Raw genomic sequence first — 21,929 nt, 5'->3', positions numbered from 1 at the left:
CGTGGAGGTTGGGGTTGGTTGCACAACCTTCTTTGACATGCGGCAGCATCGGGCTCGTTGAGACAACCATTTTGTATCCTGCCAACAACAACCCCAGATCCGATGGTGTTTCCCAGCCCCCGGGCCTTGACAATAAGCGTCATGTCATGGATTGGTTCCGCCAACAGGACATGTCACCTTGGTCTCCTCTACCTTGCTCAAGCTGTCTTCAACACCCAGTAAGAAGTCAGAGGTACACCGAGTGACTCCATCAGCTTCAACATCATGACCATGATCCAGCCTAGCGCAATATGCCTTGAACTCCACCCTCCGAGAGGAGTCGGACCGGGCCGCGCACCTAGAACCACGCCCCTACGCCATCCGCTCGGGTTCGGTCAGCTTCGGAAGGAAGTGATCCCCCAAGGTGTGTCACACAGCGTGGAACTTTCAGGGTTGCTAACTGCGAGATTATGGTGTGCTTGATCACGAAGTGCTAGATGCCGCGTTATGTGAGGGGAACCATCCCCGTCCTGTAATATCAGCTCCAGATTAGCCACCCACCAATCCCTCGACCTGATCTGCAACCCGGGAGCTTATGCTATGACTTAGTCGCTGCCCTGCCGGGTGACCTGCCTAAGCGAACGGTTGAGGTACAGCAGCAGGATGCGTCTCATTAACGGTCTTTAGAGATAGCGCCGGCCTGTCTATCTGCCGCGCCTTGACACCAAAGCGCGACGCTCCCCCACGCTATACCCCGCCCTGCCCCGCCGAGACGGCCGAGGAAGTCTCTTCGCACGCACATGCGTCGAGGCCTCTTGCGCTCTTTCAGGCAGCGCCGACGCTAGTGTAGGATATCACAGACATTCGACATCGCGAGGCAGCTGAATCCGGCTTTGGAGGACGGCTGTGCCCGATAGTAGTTGACTTGAAAAGCCGAACTGGATTGACGATGCATTAGGCCGTGCATCGGAGGCCGAAGCCGGTCCCGCCGGAAGCCAGGATGCTAGGATGCAGTTGGACAATTCCAAGGTTTCCTGTTCTGGTTGGCTTGCGGCGGTTGCAGAATGGTTCCTCCAGTGGACGTACTAATGCGGCCACGTGGACCTAAGAACCGAACTGTCGGGTCGGAGGATGGGGGTTGGGAATGGGGGTCGCAGGATCGAGGCCGAGGGGTAACAGGTGGTGGGGATTTGTTTGAAGGCAAGTCCTGGATCGGTGATTCATGTTTAGGATGATGTCAATTCTGCTAGTAATACATGCTTTGTGAATTGGTAGAAAATCATGGAACTCTGTGATGACGGTGAGGTAATCCTTAAGTATGGGCATTGACTGCGTATGAGGTCAGCAATAATACATTCGATCTATGGATCTATGGATGTTGTGCTACGTGAAATGGCGTCATAAAGGTCCAAACAGTTGTAAAAGGTGGTGTTAGATATTGCAATGCAATCGCCTACACCACACTTTTGCATACATAGGGCGTCCTCCTCTAGGCGACTTCCCCGCCCCTCCATCTCAACATACACCCTTCACCGTTTGCGAGCACTGTGTCGGAAGTATGTTCTTCGATACACACCCTCTCAAGTCCGTTGCAGGTTTCACTATGTTGATGCGAACACGGACATAGTTAGTAACATCCACCTCGGTCCTTTCGCCTCCCCTGGGTGCTTGGTAAGCTATTTGACGCAGGTGGTTGTTTCTGGCAGACAGGCAACCAAGGAGCCAGGTTGTGGATTCACGTCGCGAGAGGCCGGGCGCGAGAGTCCGAAAACCTTCGGACAGTTCTTCAGAAACCGCCGCGCTAGTAGGGATGAGGATGGGGCCCGCGTCGTCCCGGGGCCGGCGTCCGGCTGTGTCCCGAGGCTGCGGCGCTGCGGGCGTCGACAGGGGTTGTTAGGTGGGAGGGCTATTCTCGGCACGAACGGGTCCTGCAAGACCTAGTACTAAGACATCTAAGACATGCATATCTTCGCCCGCCGGACTGGGGCTGAGAACGTCAGTGCCCACCAGATACGGCTATGAACGAAGACATGTTAGACGCCCGGACGAATGGACAAGCATGGCATATTACGAAATCGATGGCCGCGCGCTGTGCCGAAGGAGAAACGCGCAGGGTATTTTCTGCAAGGCTAAGAGGGTATCACAAACACTTCAGCCTCGATTTGGCCTATGGTTGGTGTATAATGCCCATTTTGATATTGTACTCATACCCTACTAGGAAACTTTAGAGCATCCTGATGTTGCACCGGAGGCTTCTCCGGCCAGTCCCCGCGCGGAGTTCGACACTCGGCAAGAAGCATGCTGGATCTTTCACCGAGGCCTCACCATGTTTCAACGCCATTGCGATATGGCTGCGGCGGAGAAGCCTCGAGATCCGAGTGGTCAATGGCAATGAGGCTCTGCGTGACACGGCTATGGCTACGCTAATGGATCGACCAATCATGTCATGCGAATTCGCATTGCAGAATGGCCTTGCTGGCTGAGACGGATGAACTCTATTATCCTGGGCCTCGGTGAGCTTGTGGATTTGTGTCTAAGGACGAGGGAGGAGTGTGTCGAGAATGTCTCAGATGAGTCAATGTCAAATGCCTTGTGGAGCTTAGGATGAGAACGCAGTGCAAGCAATAGAACAGGTGGGGTTGACAGATTCAAGACGTCATCGGCAATCACGCTGGAAGTAAAGTACGAAAATCTAGGTGAAATAAGGAAGTAATTCAACAATGACAAACACCATGGAACCAAGGTCACAGTCCAGAACATGACAGTAGGTACCGAGTGTGATTGACCAAATATATCCAAGATTGTGGAGGTATCCAAATAAGATCTGCTATCGACTTCCCAATTATCATACACCACACCAATCCACCAGCCCATAGCCCCTTGCGTCAATGAAACAATAATAACTCACACCTTCTCGGTCCTCACCCTGTCCCTGAAAATGACAGGCAGGGGAGCCGACACGGTGGTGAAGGTGTCCTCTTTACCATCCAAGAACATCTCCTTGGTCTGGCCTGGAGCAACAGTGAGGTCATACCGGTGCAAGATTTCGGCGATGACGCGCCTCAGCTCGAGCATCGCCAGGCGCTTGCCAATGCACGCGTATGGGCCTAGACGAATGATGTCAGATTAGTTCAACTCAAGGATCAAGCAGACTCTGTTAGAAACACTTACCAATATTGAACGGGATATACACCGACTTATCCTTGATCAACTCCGGCTTCGTCGTCCACCGCTCCGGAATAAACTCCTCGGCGTGCACAAACGACCGCTCATCGCGGAAGACAGTGTAGTTGGGGACCTGGACGATGGTATTCCCAGGAATCCACCTTTCTCCAATCTGCAGCCCCTCGGGCGGCGTCATACGCTGAGTGCCCGACATGACCGGCGGGTGCAGCCGCATCGTTTCGTAGATGACCGCGTCCAGCAGCGGGACGTTGATCAGATGGTCATGTTCCAGGGAGGGGAGGGCGTCAAATTCCGCCTGCAAACGCTTGACCAGCTCGGGATCCCACGCTAAATGGTAGAAGACGTGAGTGACTGCCGCCGCCACGCTGTCGCTACCAGCGATGACGATCAACTGGGCATCGGCGTGGAAGTTGAGCCGGTCTTGCTTTGTTTGGGCGGACTTGCGGAAGGCGGCGAGGATGGGGGAGAAGATGTCCGGGAGGGCGGGCTCTTTCTGAGACCGCTCGTCAATCAGCTTCTGGATGTAGGCCATAAACTCAAGGTAATTGCGGTTCAAAATAGGAGTCCGCTTGACCAGGGTCAACAGCCATGGAATGTGAGAGAAGAAGGCAATGTTGTACATGTCGCCGCGGATGGTCTTGAACACATAGCCATCCTCCTCGCGGCCGAGCATGTTGGATGACCGGTTGAAGGCCAAGTCCTCCATGACGTCGAAGACAAAGTAGTTGAACCACCGTGTCACGTCGAATGGCTGGCCCTTGTACTTCTCGATTGCGTCGAGCAGCTGGTGAATGGCCTTGGTAATGCGGTGGTCATATCCTTGGATGGCTGGCGGGTTTGGTCAGTTGTCAATATTCTACCGTCTAAACATACGGGAGGACTCACCCTTGGTTGTGAACGCTTGATCCCAAATCTTGCGACGACGGGCATGCTCCTGCTTGTCCCGCGTCATAAAAAGGTTGACTCGGGGCTCCAAGAGCGTGTACCAAGGCCCCTTGATGGTGGGAGACTGACTGCCGTAGATGGCCTTGACTGCCTCCGGGTCTGCGATGGACAGCTCAGATGGGCCTAAGCAGAGTTAGCAATAAGTCCACCCCAGCCAGCTCATGAGGTTGGGCCAGGAATGCTCACCAATCCGCACATAATCTCCATACTGCGCATGGAGCTTCCGCACCTCCTCATACAAGTGCAACTTCTTGACGGAACGGGCCGTAATGTAGAAGTTTGTGAGGCGGGCAAGGAACGGGCCGGGATACGACGACAACCGATGCAACCATGCCCGGTACACCAGCATGCTGCTGTACAGACCGGTAAAATGGCATGCCGCCGCCTGCAGAACAGTCTTCGGCGTCAAGATGAAAGGGAGCAGCTGCCCCAGAGGGGAGGTGAGCGAGATGTAAGAGGCCAGCAAGCCACCAGCCAGGAGACTGGCATAGAAGACAAAAATTTTCGGAGTAGTAGTGTCCCACTCTCCATGACGGAAGACAAAGACGTGGGCAGCTATGCCGCTGGCCAAAGCGGCCAGGTTCGTGAGGGTGAGCCACAATGACATGGCTTCAAGGATAAGAGTATGATAGCAACCGGGCGACGTTGAGAGAGCTGAAGAGGGAACACAAAGTCTGACAGAGCACTCGGGCACGTTGTGCAAACGGGGACACCGGCTGGTGTAATATGCCAAGTTGGGCTGGAGGACTCAGCAGTCTGCTCGACAGTCAATTGGAAGTGCCACCTCCCACATCACAAGTGGACTTGCCCGATGTCATTGTCCTCCTCGAGTGTCGATCACCCGAATCTCCACGGGATAGCCATCGAGGTACTCTCCAGCCTCCACTGCCCACCGAAGACTCCCCGCATCGCCGTCACCCCGCGCCTTGGGAGCCAGGGGCAGCGGATGCATCTCGGTCTCACCCGAGGTGTTTACCTCGCAGGCTGTGTCTTCCTTTCGGTCAAGGCCGCAACCCCGCTCTCATCGTGAGGTAATTCCAAGATGTGGGATAGAGGATATCCGGTTTGGCGTGCGACTTAGACGTTTTGATCGGATGCATAATCCTGCCTGATTTGGAAGGGTGTGGATTTAAAAAGCGCCTAGTCGTTGACCCGGGGGTGTAAGTGCTGCACAGTAAGCCGTGCACGGTGTTGGTGCGTACATGAGGCCAAAGAGGCTGCGTCTGGGGTCTACATACTCAGACCCCCCTAGCCTTGTTAGCCTTGCTAGTGTAGATCTTGAGTCCACCTATGAGCGTCAAGATGTCCGAGGATAATACGTCCCGAAATATCACAACTTCCCTCTCTGAATACCATCGCTGCAGCTAACTCGCCAAAGATGTGATTCTTCAAGGAACAATGCGTCGGGCCAACTGCAGCCAAGGATGGCTGTCAGGGACTATTCAATCCATAGGGCGGCCAATGTGGATGTGCGCAGATAGAACGAGGAGGGGAACGGTAAACTAGTGACAATGAGTGAATATCTGAACCTCCGAAAGGAGGCAACAGGAGAAAGGATGTGTGACTTGATGCAGCTGAAGCCATGTAACTCTGTTCCATTGTTAGAATGAACTCGACCAGGCAGTCAAAGGATCAAGACGAAAACAAGGTGGCTTGGGAGGGGACATGTGCCCGGGAGGATAGCACGGCGCTTGAGATACCTATTACTCAACACTCGGACTCCAGCCTCCACACACCAGAAGTGATTAAAAGAAGGATGGGGTCGCCCTGACTTTGCTGCCTTTACTCCTCTTATCAGAATAACTTGAGTCAACCTCATGGGCTGTTCCTAGAGGATCCAGTGACGAACTCAGGGCTGGAGCATATATATCCCGGTCCCTTTGCCTCTCTCCGCGACACCACCTCCCACCATCTCACAGAAAGTACCTGTTCATTCCCTTGATCCTTTTCTTCTTTTCTCTTCCATCTCACCTTGTCGAAACTCGTGTCTGCGAATTGTCCCAACAACAACCACCGGCGAACAATCTCAGCAACAGTCAATCACCATGCAGCTCTTTGACGGGCTGAAGGAGTATCAATACTCCATGCCATGGCCCGACCGCAGGAATGTCAAAGTTCAACTGCAGGGACGGGATCTGGCGTTGGCGGTACGTACTGCTAAGGCGGCCAAGATTTTCATTCTTCCTCAAGTCTGACTGACTTCAATCTAGCTCGACATGCCCGACTTTGGTGTGGAGGATATCACCGAGGAGACCGTCGAGGCGCGGTCGCTGACGATGCGGGTCGTCCTCGCTCACGCGTCGTTCAGGGCCGCGATTCAAGCGGTCGTCGACGCTGGTAATTCTTTCTACAAGCGGTGCACTGGCGAAGTCAACGCCATCACCCTTTTCTTCCCAGGTATCAAGGACTTTGCCATCCGGGTCGCCTTTGCAGCCTGGCTAGCATTTGCTTGTGTCATGGATGACATCCTCGAGTCACTCGACCCAGTAGAGCGCCAGCGGGTGCTGCTCGAGGCTATCCAGATTATCTGGCCAGGTAAGATCAGACGACACATGCACTGCCAACGTTGAGCTAGCAGAGGTTGCTGACCATGAGCCATCAACACAGAGGTTGCCGGTGCCCCTCATGGTATCATTGGAATCAGGGAAGCCCCCAACCCAGGACCGGCGGCTACCGACAAGCGAATCCAAGACATGACCCGACAACTCATTGACCATACCAGCCGCTACCTCTCCCGCCGTAGCGCTCCGGCCTTCTTCTCAGCCGTGGTCAATGTCCTGGATGCCCACGTCAAGGAGGTCCAATTCCTCCAAAGCGGACCTCCCATGCGCCACAGCATGGCCGCCTACCTCGCCCTGCGCCGTCGAACCATCGCCCTGAACCCCTTCTTTGAGGTCCTCAAGGCCGAGCTCCTCGATCCCAATGTCTACAATCAGTCTACCGGTTCATCTGACCTCCAGAAAGCCTGGATAGACCTGCAGACCGAGGTGTCTCAGGCCGCCGGCCTACAAAACGACCTCATTGGTCTGGTCCGAGACATCGATGACGGCGAGGAACTCAATGCCGTCATTGTCCTCATGCACGCCTTTGGATGGTCCAGCGGCAGCGACCCGTCCACAATCGACCGCTCGCTGCTTGTCCGCTGCCTGGCAGTTGTCAACAGTGAGCACAACGCCAGCGTTGCACGGGCCATGGACTGTGCTACCCGACTTCACCGCGCCGCAGAAGCGGCTGCGTATGGCGACGAGGTTGACTCAGCAACCGTCATCTCACAGGTTGAGGAGGTCTCCCGACACGTGCTTCTGCTGGCGGAGACGCACTTGCGCTGGTGTGCTGCCCACAAGCGATACCGTCTTGAAGTTTCCTTGGACGATACGCCTACCCCTACTCCCTCGTCTTCGCCCCGGGCTTCACATTCACTGCCTGCCAATCTCGAGACTGAGAGGAGCCAAACTGTCACTGAGACAATGATCAACGGAACCGACGGCAGCCAGATGCTGGTGCTCCGTAAGCAGGGCATTCTGCATGGCTTGCCGGTCTATCCGAGCGAGGAGTCCGGACTGACGGCTCTCATCACCGGCGCCACCGGCTTGTCGGGGTATTCCATGGTCAAGGCACTTGCGGCGGCGCCTCAGCGTTGGCGCAAGATTTACTGCCTCAGCTCGCGCGTGCCTCCTCAGGCCTTCTTTGAGGAACTGGGAGAGGGAGCGGCCCGCGTGGAGCACATCCCGGTGGACTTCCTGGGAGACCCTAACGAGACGGCGAAGACGTTCAAGGAAAAGATCGGTCATGTGTGAGTAGCCTCCTGATTGAGAGAGACATGCACCAATCGTTCGCAACTGACAAATCTGGCTGCAGCGACTACATCTTCTACTTCTCGTACGTCCACCTTCCTCCCGAGGGCAACAACCTGTGGTCCAACGCGGACCAACTCGCGGCTGTGAACGGTAAGTCCCCTCCCTTCTGTCTGTCTTTGCAATGTCGATGCTGACCCATCCTGCTCCCCAGTCACCCTATTCACCAACTTCCTGACCGCCCTGCAACTCTCCAACCTCTACCCGCGCCGCTTCATCCTGCAAACCGGCACCAAGCATTACGCCTTCTACCTCGGCCCAGCCGCCGTTCCCGCCTTCGAAACCGACCCGCGCGTCATCCGCGCCGGCGACCGGAACTTCTACTATGAGCAAGAGGACCTCCTCACCACCTTCTGCCAGAACTCCCCAGCCGGCGGCACCACCTACGCCATCTCCCGGCCCAACTACATCATCGGAGCCGCGGCCTCCCGTGATGGCGGCGCGCTCAACCACCTGCTCGGCATCGCGGTGTATGCCGCGGTCCAGGCCAAGCTGGGCGACAAGTTCGCCTTCCCTGGCGGGTACGACGCGTGGGACAAGGAGCAGTCGCAGAGCTCGGCCGTTCTGAATGCGGTGTTTGCGGAGTGGCTGGCGCTCGCGGATATTCCGGCGAATGAGCCGTGGAATGTTCACGATGGGTTGTCGTTCACTTGGGGTCGCCTGTGGCCGAGCATTGCGAAGTGGTTCGGTGTGGAGTGGGCGCCTCCGGAGGTGGATGAGACGAAGTATCGCGTGTTTACGATGCCGGGTGGCGGAGAGAGTACTCCTAGGGGGTGAGTCATTTCGTTCTTTCTCGAGATCATGACATGCATACTGACACGGGTCACAGCTATGGAACCCAAATGACCTTCCGCTCAACTTTTACCCTCCTTGAGTGGGCTCAGCAGCCGCATGTTGAGGCAGCATGGCAAGAGCTGATGGCCACGCACGGCCTCATCTTCAATCCCTTTGAGACCACCGATGCCCGTCGCACGCGCGTCTTTGGCTTCTCCGACTCGGCAATTGTCGGCAACTTGGCTATGACCATCAGTGTCCGCAAGGCTCGTGAGCACGGCTTCTTTGGCACCGTCGACTCCTTCCACACGGCCTTCCTGGCGCTCAAGGAGATGGCCAGGCTGAAGATGATCCCGCCCCTGGCTGTGGAGGAGTACACCGAGTGAGGGTTCCTTTTAGTCGCTGGAAGTGGGTTGTTTCTTTTCAATGTGAGGCCGATGGTTCTTTTATGTGAAGGTTGCAGGGAATTGATACCATTGTTGTCCTTTGCTGGGTTATGGATGGGTTTGCTTTCGCAGGACAGTTCGACATGTATTGAGATGGTTGATGATTCCACTCAGCCTGGGTTGTAGGAGTTTTCAAGGTTATGGACTGCAATCGGACCTGGGTCAATGATATGAGATTATTTAACTTGGTTGTCTTTCACTTTCTGGTGATGCTGTGAACTGTTGGCCCAACTTTCCCGGGTGTCGTGTTCTGCATAATGACGTCCATAGCTCATCCTTGTCTCATGCATACCCCACCATGACCTGGATGTTCACGGTTAGCTTCTCGTATCCCACTTTCAACATTGAGGGAGGATCCATCGCGGCTGTGATAACGGGCCGATTATCATGACCGTCTGGTGCAGCTAAGTCCCGTCTTTGATTGTCGATCCTTTTCATTTATTCCCACATGGTTGAAGACACAATAGAACTCCGTAGTCACCTCGCGGTCTCTAATTGCCCCTCACCTCATCCAGACCCAGACCTGACCCGGAATCAAACAATGGTCGGCGTCGCGCTTCTCGGAGCAGGCATTTTCGCCCGCGAACGTAAGGCCGAACAAACTCCATAACCTCCCTTCCCATCTTCATTCACACCTCCATTTTTGTCTTCATCCCTCAATCTTCATCTCACTCAGCATCCACGACAAACGATTACTAACAACCCACCCAGAACACCTCCCCGCGATCCAATTCACCCCACACCTCCAACTCAAAGCGATCTACTCCCGCACCCGGCGTACCGCCTCCGGCCTCGCTGCCATTTGCCCAAAGCCCTCGGCCATCGACATCTACTTCGATGTCGACCCCGACAATGAAAACCACATCCCATCCGACAAGGACCGAACCAACTCCCTCACCGCCCTCCTCCACCGCCCGGACATCTCCGCCGTGATAATCGCCCTGCCCATCACCCACCAACCCACCCTCATCCAACAAGCGCTCAAAGCGGGGAAGCACGTCCTCTCCGAGAAACCCATCGCCGCGGATCTGGCCGAGGGAAAGCGGTTGATGGAATGGTATCGGCATACCCTCCCCGGTGAGTTGGAGCTCGGTAAGGGGATGAAGCTGCCGCTGTGGGGAGTGGCGGAGAATTACCGCTTCATGGACTCCCTCCGCTGGGCGGCTCAGAGGGTGGGAGAGATTGGGGGACGGTTGGTAGCGTTTCGGTTGGTACGGTATGGATTTGTTGGGACGGGGAATAAGTATTTTGGTACTGCTTGTAAGTTGGACACCCAGCACTATTATTATGTGAAACTGAGTTTTTTGGGTATGATGAGGGTGATGATGAAACGTGGCTGACAGACTTGATGGTTCCAGGGCGCAAAACCCCCCAATACCAAGGTGGTTTCCTTCTCGACGGCGGCGTCCACTTCGTCGCGGCGCTACGCATGCTTCTCGCTGCGGCCGGCGACGAGCTGTTCAAAGTCGCCGGCTTCTCATCCCTGCTCGAAGAGCGGCTGCTGCCCCTCGACACTATCAACGCCGTAGCTCTCACCCGGAAAGGCGTAGCGGGCACCATCGCTATCAGCTTCGGCACCGAGTTCAAGTCTGGCACTGAGGTCGAGGTCATCACCACCAACGGCAGTGTTTGCTGGAGTCCGACCAAGGTTAACACACTAAAGAGGAAAGACGGAGGTCCTGAAGACGAGAAAGAAGAGGTCAGCAAGTGGTTCCCCCACAGCACCGGGGTCAAGGAAGAGGTGGCTGCATTTGCGAGGTCGATGGAGACCGGGCAGCTGGATGAGTTGTTGAGTTTGGAAGAGGCGTTGAAGGATCTCGAGGTTGTACAAGGCCTGCTGGATTCAGGAGCTGAGGGAGGCAAGATGGTCACTCTCAAACAAGGGCCATAATAAAATTAAAAATAGTGATGCTCTACGACAGAGCAGCCGAAGCTTGGATAATATCATCGAGAAACTCAGAAAAAATAACCCATCTCATCCCCTCGCCCTGACTGGCAACTGAATCTCTTCAAATGTCACTTTGCAGTGGCCCATATCCCTCAAAGCCACATAACAAGTACCAAATCTCTCATCAATAGCCACATGTCAGAGCAAAGTGCGATGGCAAATGCGGATCACCTCAGCCCATCCCTCAAATCCTCAGACAAACGTCACATACCCCCTAAACATATCAATAACGTCTTGATCAAATTCAGCGACCCAGGCTGGTTCGTTGTCTTCCTTTTTGATTCCCTTGTCAGCTGCCCCAATCTTCTCACCATCCTCAGTCTTCGCCAAAGAATTGGGGCTAGGACCTTGCGGCGTCTCCGGGTCCTCCCGTTTGATGTCTGTGCCGAGGTTTTGAGAGGAAAGAGTGCCAGGTGAATCATACGGTTGATTCTCATACTCTCTTAAAGATGTCGTGTTCGCTCCAGAGATTGGATCTTCACTTCCTCTCTTCGACATCACAACCCCGTTACTGTCCTTTGGTCCCTCTCCATGGGAGGCCGTCGCTGCATCCAAGAAGGAAATGTCAAAGTCGTCCAAGTCATCGTCTTGATACTGAGTCGGCGGTAGTCGTGACTTTGACATCTCCTTTCCCTCCACCACTGGATCTGTGGTAGGCAGAGATGTGGGTGTTGATTTTGGACGATCGGGGTGAACATTGGCCGAGGTCTGTCCGGGCGTCTTCGCGGCTTGCTTGGACGCAATCAACTCATCGAGAGACATGAACCAGTCGTCATCATCATCTGAAAATGACAAGTCGATACAGTCCAAGTCATTCAAGCTCGTGCTCGAAGACTCGCCCTTCACCTTTGCCGTCTTCGCCGCGGGTGTTGACTGTGCTGACTGCTTGATGGAGACTTGGTCTAAGGTCGCTTGCACCTTCTGGCGTTTTGTTGGCATTGAGGGTTGATCACCTCCCAACTGTCGCTTGGCTGCAGCACTTTGGTCGTCCAGCTTGCCCGTCTCACCGTCCCTGCTTTGCCTTGGCTGGCGCTGCCGAGGCTTTCGTGGCTTGTCAAGTCCTTCCTTGCAGCAACGATGGCTACATGGTTTCCCAGATCGCGTGAGGACGCCTCCGCTGCATAGATGGTTGCATTTCCACTTGCCATTGGGGAGGCGAACCGGCTCTGAGTCGGGGACTGAAACAAAGTCGTTGTGACGGTCGGCTGCATCATCGCCAAATGGTTGTCCATCGTCCTCCTCCAAGTTGTCCATCTCAATCAGCTCATCCGGGGACGGGAAGTCGTCGGCTTTATCTGACCAGGCTTGCGCTTGAGTGGATATTGAACGAGCCACCGCTTGATCAACCGCCATGATCATGTCCATGTCATCGATGTCATCATCGCCAAAGACCTCTTCATTCTGTTCAGTCTGCTTCTGAACCGGGGTTGGTTTGGGAACATCTTGTCGAACAGGGCGCTTCAGGAATAACGAAGCAGACAGGCCATGCTGCAGCGTAGTCGAAACGATCGTGCCCACAATCTCTTCGCAGGTAAAGTGGCAAACAACGTGCTCCCTTGGATGCTTCAAACCGGCAGAGAACTTCAGCTCAACCCCCTCGGGGCTCTCAAGCTTCCTCACAGTTCCGCGCCAGAAATAGACCAACGTGCCGCTGCTCGTCTCGGCAAAGAAGTTGATCGTCGGTACTCGATTCATCCAGATAGGAAGCGCTGTGTTCAGATACCGAAGGGTCGCCTTGATGTTGAGCGATACCGGCTCCTCGTTCGTCGGCTGAACCCGGTGTCCCACGATGGTGGCATCAATTTTGAGGCGAGGGAACCTGTCGAGTTGAGCCTTGAGTTGTTTTCCAAACGGCGGCTGTCGCGACATGAGACGCTCGATCTCCTCGCATTGCTTGTCAGCCAGCTGCAGGACTGTCCGAACATCCCGGCTCGCCAGCTTCCTCATCCCCACGGGCCCGATGTTGGGAATTTGGGTGAGCTGCGTCGGACGCCCCTCCCAAGATCCTGCGGCCAGAGCTCTCGCAAGTTCAAGTGCCGTCCTGGTACCGATCGAATCTCTGTCGTGACCCTTGCAGTCGACGACAGCGCGAACCAAGCGACTGAGTCGCTCGATGACCAGCTTCTGCTCCATCATGAGCTGCCGCCGGAGATTGGCACGATCTCCGTTGGTGGGATACTGAACGGCCCCAAGATGCATTTGCACCATGAGAAAAATCTTATGGCGCGTTTCGGTGACGGCTTCCTTCACGGGGTACATGATAAGAGGGGACTGGTTGATCTCACGGTACAAAACCCTCTCTGAAGGCTTGATGCGGTAGTCTCGGAATTCGGATGCTTGCGACAGGATGGTGATCTGGCATGTCAGCACAGCTCGGAGAGGAGGTCATGGTATTCTTACCAGTGCTTCCATTCCCACGCCCCGAGGGATCTGCAAAAGCAGCTTCATCGTGGAGAACTCGACCATGTATTTTGACATGGCCTTCCCGTACTCGGTACACTGAAACGGTTCCTGGTTGGTGACAAGCTCTGTTTCTTGAAGTTGAGTGATGTCGCGCTCGCATATCTCCTCCAAGATGTCATCCGCTAGCGCAGACGAGGAACTGCCAGCAAGGCGGTAGTATTCAGGGTTGCGTCTCAATCGAACGGTCAAAAAGGAACTGCCGATCCATCTCTTTGCAGAGGCGCGATCCCGGATGGTCCCAAGGCAAATTTCGGAGTTGAGATGCTCGATGAGGTTGAGGTGGAGCCTACTCTCCAGAATCTCCTGGCCTGAGACCATCCTTTGATAGCGTTCCTTGTTCGACGCACGGGTCAGGATGATGGCCGTGGCACTGTCATCAAACTGAGGGCGACCGGCACGACCGAGCATCTGCATGACCTCAAGATCCGAATACTCTTCGAGTTTGTCGTTGTTGAATGTCACCGTTCCTTTAAGAATTACGGTGTGGCACGGGAGGTTGATACCGACGGCCAACGTCGACGTGCAGCAGATGACCCCCAATTGCCCAGTCAGGAACGCCTTTTCGATGGCTGTGCGGTCCTGAACATCTAGTCCTGCGTGGTGGAAGGCTACACCAATCCTGCCAGTTTCCTGGAGATCGCGATTGTTCACTGGTATTTGCTGCGATGGGAGCGGCCAGAGGTGACCACCATGAGGGAGACCTGACGCGAAATCAGCCAGCACCTTTGCAGTGGCCTCGCAAGACTTTCGAGTGAAGCAAAAGATGAGGATGGGCTTCTGCTTCGCATGCTTTGAGATGAGACCGGGGAGCTTCGAATCAAGGACCTTGTCAAAGATGAAATCGTTTCCTTTGTTGTCGAAGCCGTACACGAACTTCTGTAACTTGACAGGACGGAACTCTTCTCCAAAGGTTTCGCGATGAGCCGGTAGCTGTTGGTTGGTATGGTTTCGGCCAAGCCAAACGGCAATGTCGTCGGAGTTGGGGACTGTGGCGCTCAAAGCGATAAACCGCACATTGGCACCGATGGTCTTCATGCGAGAGACAACTGCCTCCAAAGTGGCACCACGAGCGTCCTTGAGAATGTGAACCTCGTCGATCAAGAAGAGCTCCACAAGCTGCAAGAGTCGGCGGTGGTCCTGCCACTTGCGAGTGATGGAGTCCCACTTTTCAGGGGTGGTGACGATGATTGAAGCATCGCCAACACGCCGCATCTCAGCTTGTGAGGTGTCTCCAGTCAGCTCAGTACACTTGAGGTTCATGTGGCGGAACTTCTTTTCCCAGTCACGGGCTTTCTCGGAGCAGAGGGCTTTAGTTGGGGCTTGGTACACGATCTTGAAGTTCTCGTTTCCACGGTCGAGAGCAACCTTGCAGATGGCTAGCTCAAGGATCGCTGTCTTGCCGCTTCCGGTGGGTGCAGCCACTACGACATTGTCGTTGGTGTTGTAGATGACGGGAAAGCACTTTGACTGGACGGCGTTCAGCATCTCGAAGGGGAAAATGGCGCGAAACTTCTCCGGCAGTGCATCCCGAAGATTCACCAGCGGGATGCCATGAATGACTGGGGTAGATGACGAATTGACGGCAGCGGAGTGGTTCTGCAGAGAGGAACGAAATGACGGGGATGATTCTGCATCCTGCGGGGGCCTCTGAGATGCCGGGAATGCACGCTGCTTTCGAGCACCGATTCTCACGGTTGGACTAGAGTTGTTGGTAGGTTCAAGGTCTGCCTGCTCGTAGGTTGATGCGAGAGGCTGGCTCTGGTACTGTCCTGAAACCGACACCGGCCGGTTCGAGCGTGGTTCCTGGGGTGTGATGATGCGGGCATCGTGGAATGGATCAATCGGGGACTGTCCATGAATGGTGTGTCCGCCTCGGATACCAGGAACGCTGCTGTGTGGGAGGGGTTGATGCCCGACTTCAGAATGTAGATACGGACTCGGCAAGAGACGAGACTCAAACGGCGTTGAAGAGTGAGACAGAACAGGGGTTGGAAAATAGTTGGACCGTCGAGTGTTGGAAACGAAGGACTGGGATGCTAGTAACGGTGGCCGGCCGAGTAATTGACGATCTAATTAAGAGTCAGAAATTGCTGGTTGTCAGAGATGTAAATCAATCAGACATACCAAAGTCGTCTAGGCCATCCTCATAGGGACTACCCATGGCGCTAGAGGTTGGCGTGGAGGACCGTCAACGGCCGTTTGTCCCTAAACCATCTGCTCCCAGCCTCGACCGAGTTGGTGTTCACATATTGAGGTGATGCAAACTCGATGACGGATATTGGTGAATTGGATGAAACTCGAGCCGGGCTCTGGGATGGGAAACGCTGAGTGCGATGGAAGGATTGATTCAACCTCCAGGCAGCCATGACTTCTTGGTGTGAGTGAGGGCATCGTGACCGTTGCTCTTTCCGCAGTCACTCCTGCCCTTTGTGTCCACGGGTCCAATCGATCCAGGGATGGTTATCTGAAGTGATTCCGGCGGACCCCGCAATACCCGGACGGCTCTGGATTAGGTAGTTTTCCGACTCGGACCCGGAATCAAGAGATATCGGTACGCCATCCGCTCGGCGGGAGCATCGCGGAGGATTGCCGGACCAACAGGTAGGCCTGGCCTATCGAGGAATTGAGGTCTTTATGACCGTTTATAGCTCTGCATACATGTTTTGTAATTTGCCTGGTGTTGCCCCGGGCTTCACATGCAGCTGCAAGCTCACCAATAAGCCCGCCTCTCCGTCCCGAGGCGGAGGCCGGCATTCAGGGTCCGAAAAGTCCGGGCCAAGAACGGGTCTTGTCCGGGGATGTGGATCCGCATACCGGGACCCACCTTGCCGACAAAGCCAGGCCTGACAACCCCGAACATGCTCCCTCCACAATGCTGAAACCTTTCAACCCGCATGTGAATGAAGTTCCAAAATCACCGAGAAATGTGGAGGCAGTGATAAAGGAAAGGATGACAGCATTGAGCTGCATTTTCTATTTATTTTCAGCCCCTTTTTCCATGTTGCATCGCCGTGGAGAGGACAACAGAAGGCTTGGCTACAAACGGAAGGAGAGGGATTGGTTTCCAGACGGCGCGTCCCAGCTCCATCCCGGCCTTGGCGCATCATAACGGTCGACGCTTTTGGCAGGTCTTCAACGTCCCAAACCAATTCAAACCAATGACAACTCCAAACTCGAGAACATGTCAAATCGGGGGACCGATCCACCGGGAAGATAGGCGATACCAAACGCCGAGATGACAATCCGCCCTTGCATTTTGTGCCGTTCCCGTCGCACGTGGTAGTGTCGCTGTTCCTGTATAACTGCGACAATGTGCTACCTTTTGATGCGTCATGAGCGCGCAGCTTGTCTCCGATCTGCTCGCCGACATCCGCCATGAAGGGCTCAAGTCTTGCTGCCCTTGCCGGGCTCTGCTGGGCTTCTGCCACGCTCCAGTCACTGGTCGCTGCCTTGACTATCGCTGAGATCAATGGCAACAGGTTCATCTCGGAGTACTCGGGCAAGACGGTGACGGGCGTCAGCGGCGTGCTGATCGCGAAGGGGCCCAACGGTATCTGGATCCGGTCAACCACTCCCGACGACGACCCGGCTACGTCTGAGGCAATCTATGTCTTTGGCAACAATGTTGGGTCGAACTTATCCGTCGGCGATCTCATCACCCTCGACGGCAAGGTCTCCGAGTACCGCTCGACAAACACTTACACGTACCTGACTGAGATCACCTCTCCAAAGAATGTCAAGGTCGTGTCGTCGGGACATGAGGTCACTCCTCTGGTCATTGGCAAGGATACGCCCTCACCGCCGACTTCCCAATACAGCAGCCTTGACGATGGCGACGTCTTCAACCTCCCGAATGGCGTTGCCAACATCTCTGCCATTAATCCCATCCTAGAGCCGACCAAGTATGGTATGGACTTCTGGGAGAGCTTGAGCGGAGAGCTCGTCACTATCCGGAAGCCAACGGCCATCAAGACGCCAAACAAGTATGGAGACACCTGGGTTGTGGGTGACTGGGCCACGACGGGTCGCAACAAGCATGGGGGTATCACTATGTCTGACAAGGGTGAGTTGATCAACTCTGAATGAGCGTGAAATGATCATGAGTTAATAATCACTTTGTCAGATGCCAATCCCGAGGTCATCATCATTGGCTCGCCTCTCGATGGTACCTCGAACCCCAACGCCTCCAAAATGGGCGACGAATTCGAAGACATCACCGGCGTCGTCCAGAACACCTACGGGTTCTACAGCATCCTCCCCCTGACTGCCATCAAAGTCACCACTCCAGCCTCCCCCGCCGCCCCTCCAACCACTCTCAAAAGCCGTCGGCACTGCCGCTCCATCACGGTTGGCAGCTACAACGTCGAGAACCTGGCTCCGAACTCCACCCACCTCCCCAACCTCGCCGCGCACATCGTCGACTACCTCAAAACCCCAGACCTGATCTTCATCCAAGAAATCCAAGACGACTCCGGCCCAACCGACGACGGCGTCGTCTCCGCCAACCTCACCCTCTTTACCCTCACCGAAGCCATCCGCTCCCTCAGCGGCGTAACCTACGATTTCATCGACATCGAGCCCGTCAACAACGAAGACGGCGGCCAGCCGGGCGGTAACATCCGCGTCGGCTATCTTTTCCGGCCGGACGTTGTCAACTTGTACGAGCCCAACCGCGGCAGACCGACTGACGCGACGGAGGTTGTTGAGAGCAAGAGCGGGCCCAAACTGACCTTCAACCCTGGCCGTATCGAACCTGCCAACGAGGCTTGGGTTAGCACGCGGAAGCCGCTCGCCGCGGCGTGGATTGCCAGGGGCGGGAAGAGGCCGTTTTACACGGTCAATGTCCACTGGTCGAGCAAGGGCGGGAGTACCTCGCTGCATGGAGATGTTAGACCGCCGATGAATGGGGCGGTGGAGGCGAGGATGAAGCAGGCGAATGTTACTGCGGTAGGTTTCCCTTGTTTGGGTATTGGGAGAGGGCATCGTGCTGACGGGAGCAGACGTTCATCGCCAAGATTCTGGAGCTCGACCCGACGGCGAACGTCATCGCGGCGGGTGACTTTAATGAGTTTTCCTTCGTTGGGCCGATGAAAACCTTCTCTGCCATTTCGAAGATGGTAGATCTTGACGAGGCCGCGAAGGTCCCAGTTGAAGAGCGGTACACTTAGTAGGTGTTACCCAGTGTCCCAAGAGAGTAGAGGAGTCCTAACGGTGCATAGTGCCTTCGACATGAACGCTCAGGCTCTTGACCACATGTATGTCAGCCCTGCGCTGGCAGCTAAAAGGTCAACACGCTTCGAGCATATCCATGTCAACTCCTGGGCAGCGTTCGAGGATATTGTGTCTGATCATGACCCAAGTATCGCTCGGTTTAACGTGTGCGGATGTTAAGGGAAATAATATGGGTCTAGGTGGGGCATGTCCTGGGATGTTTCTGCTTGAATATGTATTGATCGTTTGTCTTTCAAGATTCAATTTTCCTATCGACCTGCATCAGGGTGGGATCTGTATTTAATAGGTAGTTAGACCACATCACCAAGGCCGTCCACAAGACACACCTTGGAGCCAGATGTGCAATAGGAATGGAATGATGATACCCGTCAATGGACCTCGGCGATACTGGATAACGGGACGTGATAGGTATAGCCTATGAAATCCATCCACTCGCCAACCAGTTTTATTGTTGGCTCAGGTTGACGTGTATCTCCGGCGATGAGCGGCATTGGTTCTTGGATGAACCCAGTTGCCGTAAGAGCATGTGATTCTCTGTTCATCTGGAGTTTTCGATGCAAACTCGTGTTTAATAATGAGTTCGAAGTGGCGATGATGTCATCCTTGGCTGATGAAATCGCCTTTCATCCGTCACATGTTTGGGTATAAAGGACCAAAGGGTGTCCATGGACAGCAAGAAACTCGTAGCTTCTTGATCAACATAAGCATCAACACTTCGGAAATCTGCCATATGGTCCATATAATATGAAGGCTCCAACGTCCCTTACCCGTCCCCTTACCACACGCGCGACTCTGACGCGCCGTGTGCCGCTACCAAGGGCGACTCATTTCCGCACCGTGACATCAGGCCGACCGTACGGCATGGGCCCGGATGAGCCATGGGCCGACAAAACCGAGGCGAAGGAGTACCCGGAACCAGGACAAGAGGTGAACAAGAACTACATGTGAGATAACCTAGGCGTTTCCTAGTCGTCCCTCGTAGACATTATCATGTTTCTAATAACCGCCATCTCGACACATAGGTACATGGCCGGCGGCGTGCTTGGTTTGGGCGCGTTGTATGCCCTGTTTAGGTCCAGGAGGGAGACGAAGAGGGCGAAGGGTGTTGATGCTGAGGGGTCGCCTTCAGCAGCAGCACGCTGAGAGCTGGTTGTACGGTTGGATAATCAAGTTATCGGCTGGGTGTTTTGTCTGTCATGATAGAGAATAATGAATATGTCCCTGGCGTTTTTAATACCGAACACCGAGTCCAGAAGTTGGTATAGTGGCACTCGCCTTTGCTCCACACACAAAACTGAGAGGCATTTATCGTCCTGGCTATCCCCACAACCTTTTGACTGTTCTTCGTGTCCCTTATCCGTACCAGGGATTATGTTCTGAGTAGTAGCTCTCAGGATTTGGCGCTCGGTCCCTCAAATGTCATTATTAATACGGTGACAATGCAGGGCGGCAACTCTTACCTGTTTTTTGTCACTGATGTGGTTGGTAAATGCCCTCAAAACTCAGGCAGTTAAGTAAGACGCACTGTCACCTGGTATCCTCTGAGGCACCCGATTCAACAGATCATCACGATCCCAGCTAACTCTGGCCGAGAGGCTGGCATGGCTTCTCTCTTGTGCATGCTTGGCATTTTGTGGTTGGCTCTTTGGGTTGACACGTTCGCCTCAGCACAGAGGGGCCTATGGCATGGGCCTGTGCCCAAAGCAGAGAGTTCATGACTGCCTGAAGTATCAACACTCCTCATCCGTTACCCCAAGGCCATTCCGATCGCATTTCCGGAGATATGACTCAGTTTACTAGGGACTCCGCTTTTCAAGTCAGCTTCGCAAGCCAGCAGTCATTCTATCCGACAAGGCTGTTAAGAGGTCGGGAGGATTTGGCATGCTAGGATGACGCCATGACTCCATTCTTTCGTCTGTTTGTTGACGGCTTGGACGAATTCCATGGGGATCACTTAGAACTCGTCCGAATGCTTAAGCAGATATCACAGAGCAAGAGGTTTAAAATCTGCGTATCCAGTCGACCTTGGAACTTTTTGAGGACGAGCTGGGGCAGGACGAGTCCAAGAGGTTGTACATGCATCAGCTCACTCGCCTAGATATCCAACACTACTCCGTACATTGAATCCAAATTGGTGGAAAGCGGACGTTGGTAACACCAAGACGATCCCGACGTCCAGAGTCAACGCCTAGTCGAAGAAATCACCAACAAAGCCGAGGGAGTGTTTCTCTGGGTCGTCCTAGTCGTCCGTTCCATGCTTAATGGACTTCGAAACGGGGACTCGATCCAGTTGTTGGAACAGAGAGTCCGAGACTTCCCCAAGGATCTCGAGCAATTCTTCCGGCACATGATTCTGTCTGTCAATCCAATTTATCACAAACAAATGGCATTATACTTTCACGTCCTCTCGCGCGTGGAGAAATACCCCTTAACTGTCCTGTTCTACTCGTTCTTGGACGACTGTTTAGAATCAGGCTTGGAAGACTTGATCCTTACACCAACACATTTCATGACTGAGACCGAAATGAACTGCCGAATCGAGACGATGCGGCGCCGACTCAATGCTCGGTGCATGGGCTTGCTTGAGGCAACCCCGAGTCGCAACTCCCTTGAACTCTGTGTGATCACCTTTCTGCACCGTTCAGCGCGTGGTTTCTTACTGACGGAGGAGATGGCAACCTTCATGAAGGTGTTATTGGACGGTTATCCAATACACACCGCCATGTTGGTGGTACAAACCCGACTTATAAAAACCTTTCCAAGGGAACGACCCTTCACGGCAGTGATCACTTGGTACCGGCTGTGTGGTATGCCGCCCGGGCCGAGGGTGAACGGAGAGATGATACTTTCGCATGAATGGATGAGCTTCATCGCCTCTTTCCCGAGGGCTCTCCGCGATGGACTTATTATATCACTTCCCTGAGGCTTGCGGAGTGGGCAATGAGAAGCGGATGTTGCGAGTACGTCTGTCAAAGCGCCAAGGATCATGCGGCTGGGTATGAGAATCCCGACTACCTGTTTTGCAACCCCCTCGGGTCGGACAGCCAGCATTGACTGGGACGAAGCCAAGGATTGGTACCATGCCCTCGACAGTTTGGCCGT

General features: G+C 54.5%; 7 protein-coding genes across 7 annotated transcripts; 5 read left to right on the top strand and 2 right to left on the bottom strand.

The window, feature by feature from the left end:
- Positions 1-102: 102 nt before the first annotated feature.
- VTJ04DRAFT_10411 (uncharacterized protein) lies at positions 103-394 on the top strand (the record flags this gene model as incomplete). The annotated part of the gene is made up of 2 exons (XM_069358148.1): positions 103-218; positions 280-394. The coding sequence occupies 2 exons, from the start codon at positions 103-105 to the stop codon at positions 392-394; spliced, it is 231 nt and encodes a 76-aa protein (XP_069215145.1).
- Positions 395-2,883: 2,489 nt separating this feature from the next.
- VTJ04DRAFT_10410 (uncharacterized protein) lies at positions 2,884-4,717 on the bottom strand (the record flags this gene model as incomplete). Its single annotated transcript, XM_069358147.1, has 4 exons — positions 2,884-3,086; positions 3,151-3,993; positions 4,051-4,233; positions 4,297-4,717. The coding sequence occupies 4 exons, from the start codon at positions 4,715-4,717 to the stop codon at positions 2,884-2,886; spliced, it is 1,650 nt and encodes a 549-aa protein (XP_069215144.1).
- Positions 4,718-6,155: 1,438 nt separating this feature from the next.
- VTJ04DRAFT_10409 (uncharacterized protein) lies at positions 6,156-9,124 on the top strand (the record flags this gene model as incomplete). The annotated part of the gene is made up of 6 exons (XM_069358145.1): positions 6,156-6,257; positions 6,321-6,645; positions 6,718-7,903; positions 7,969-8,057; positions 8,119-8,737; positions 8,794-9,124. The coding sequence occupies 6 exons, from the start codon at positions 6,156-6,158 to the stop codon at positions 9,122-9,124; spliced, it is 2,652 nt and encodes an 883-aa protein (XP_069215143.1).
- Positions 9,125-9,725: 601 nt separating this feature from the next.
- On the top strand, positions 9,726-11,075 carry VTJ04DRAFT_10408 (uncharacterized protein; the record flags this gene model as incomplete). The annotated part of the gene is made up of 3 exons (XM_069358144.1): positions 9,726-9,771; positions 9,896-10,444; positions 10,543-11,075. The coding sequence occupies 3 exons, from the start codon at positions 9,726-9,728 to the stop codon at positions 11,073-11,075; spliced, it is 1,128 nt and encodes a 375-aa protein (XP_069215142.1).
- Positions 11,076-11,324: 249 nt separating this feature from the next.
- VTJ04DRAFT_10407 (uncharacterized protein) lies at positions 11,325-15,756 on the bottom strand (the record flags this gene model as incomplete). Its single annotated transcript, XM_069358143.1, has 3 exons — positions 11,325-13,487; positions 13,533-15,664; positions 15,720-15,756. 3 exons carry the CDS (start codon positions 15,754-15,756, stop codon positions 11,325-11,327), a joined length of 4,332 nt encoding a protein of 1,443 aa, XP_069215141.1.
- Positions 15,757-16,970: 1,214 nt separating this feature from the next.
- VTJ04DRAFT_10406 (uncharacterized protein) lies at positions 16,971-18,986 on the top strand (the record flags this gene model as incomplete). The annotated part of the gene is made up of 4 exons (XM_069358142.1): positions 16,971-17,658; positions 17,719-18,542; positions 18,596-18,762; positions 18,815-18,986. 4 exons carry the CDS (start codon positions 16,971-16,973, stop codon positions 18,984-18,986), a joined length of 1,851 nt encoding a protein of 616 aa, XP_069215140.1.
- A 585-nt stretch (positions 18,987-19,571) lies between these two features.
- On the top strand, positions 19,572-19,970 carry VTJ04DRAFT_10405 (uncharacterized protein; the record flags this gene model as incomplete). The annotated part of the gene is made up of 2 exons (XM_069358141.1): positions 19,572-19,771; positions 19,850-19,970. The coding sequence occupies 2 exons, from the start codon at positions 19,572-19,574 to the stop codon at positions 19,968-19,970; spliced, it is 321 nt and encodes a 106-aa protein (XP_069215139.1).
- Positions 19,971-21,929: the final 1,959 nt, after the last annotated feature.

The sequence above is a fragment of the Mycothermus thermophilus genome (assembly GCF_041956435.1).
Source record: "Mycothermus thermophilus strain CBS 625.91 unplaced genomic scaffold VTJ04scaffold_7, whole genome shotgun sequence".
Taxonomy (NCBI): domain Eukaryota; kingdom Fungi; phylum Ascomycota; class Sordariomycetes; order Sordariales; family Chaetomiaceae; genus Mycothermus; species Mycothermus thermophilus.
The sequence above is the reverse complement of the archived record's forward strand: the minus strand, read 5'-3'. Positions and strand labels throughout refer to the sequence as shown.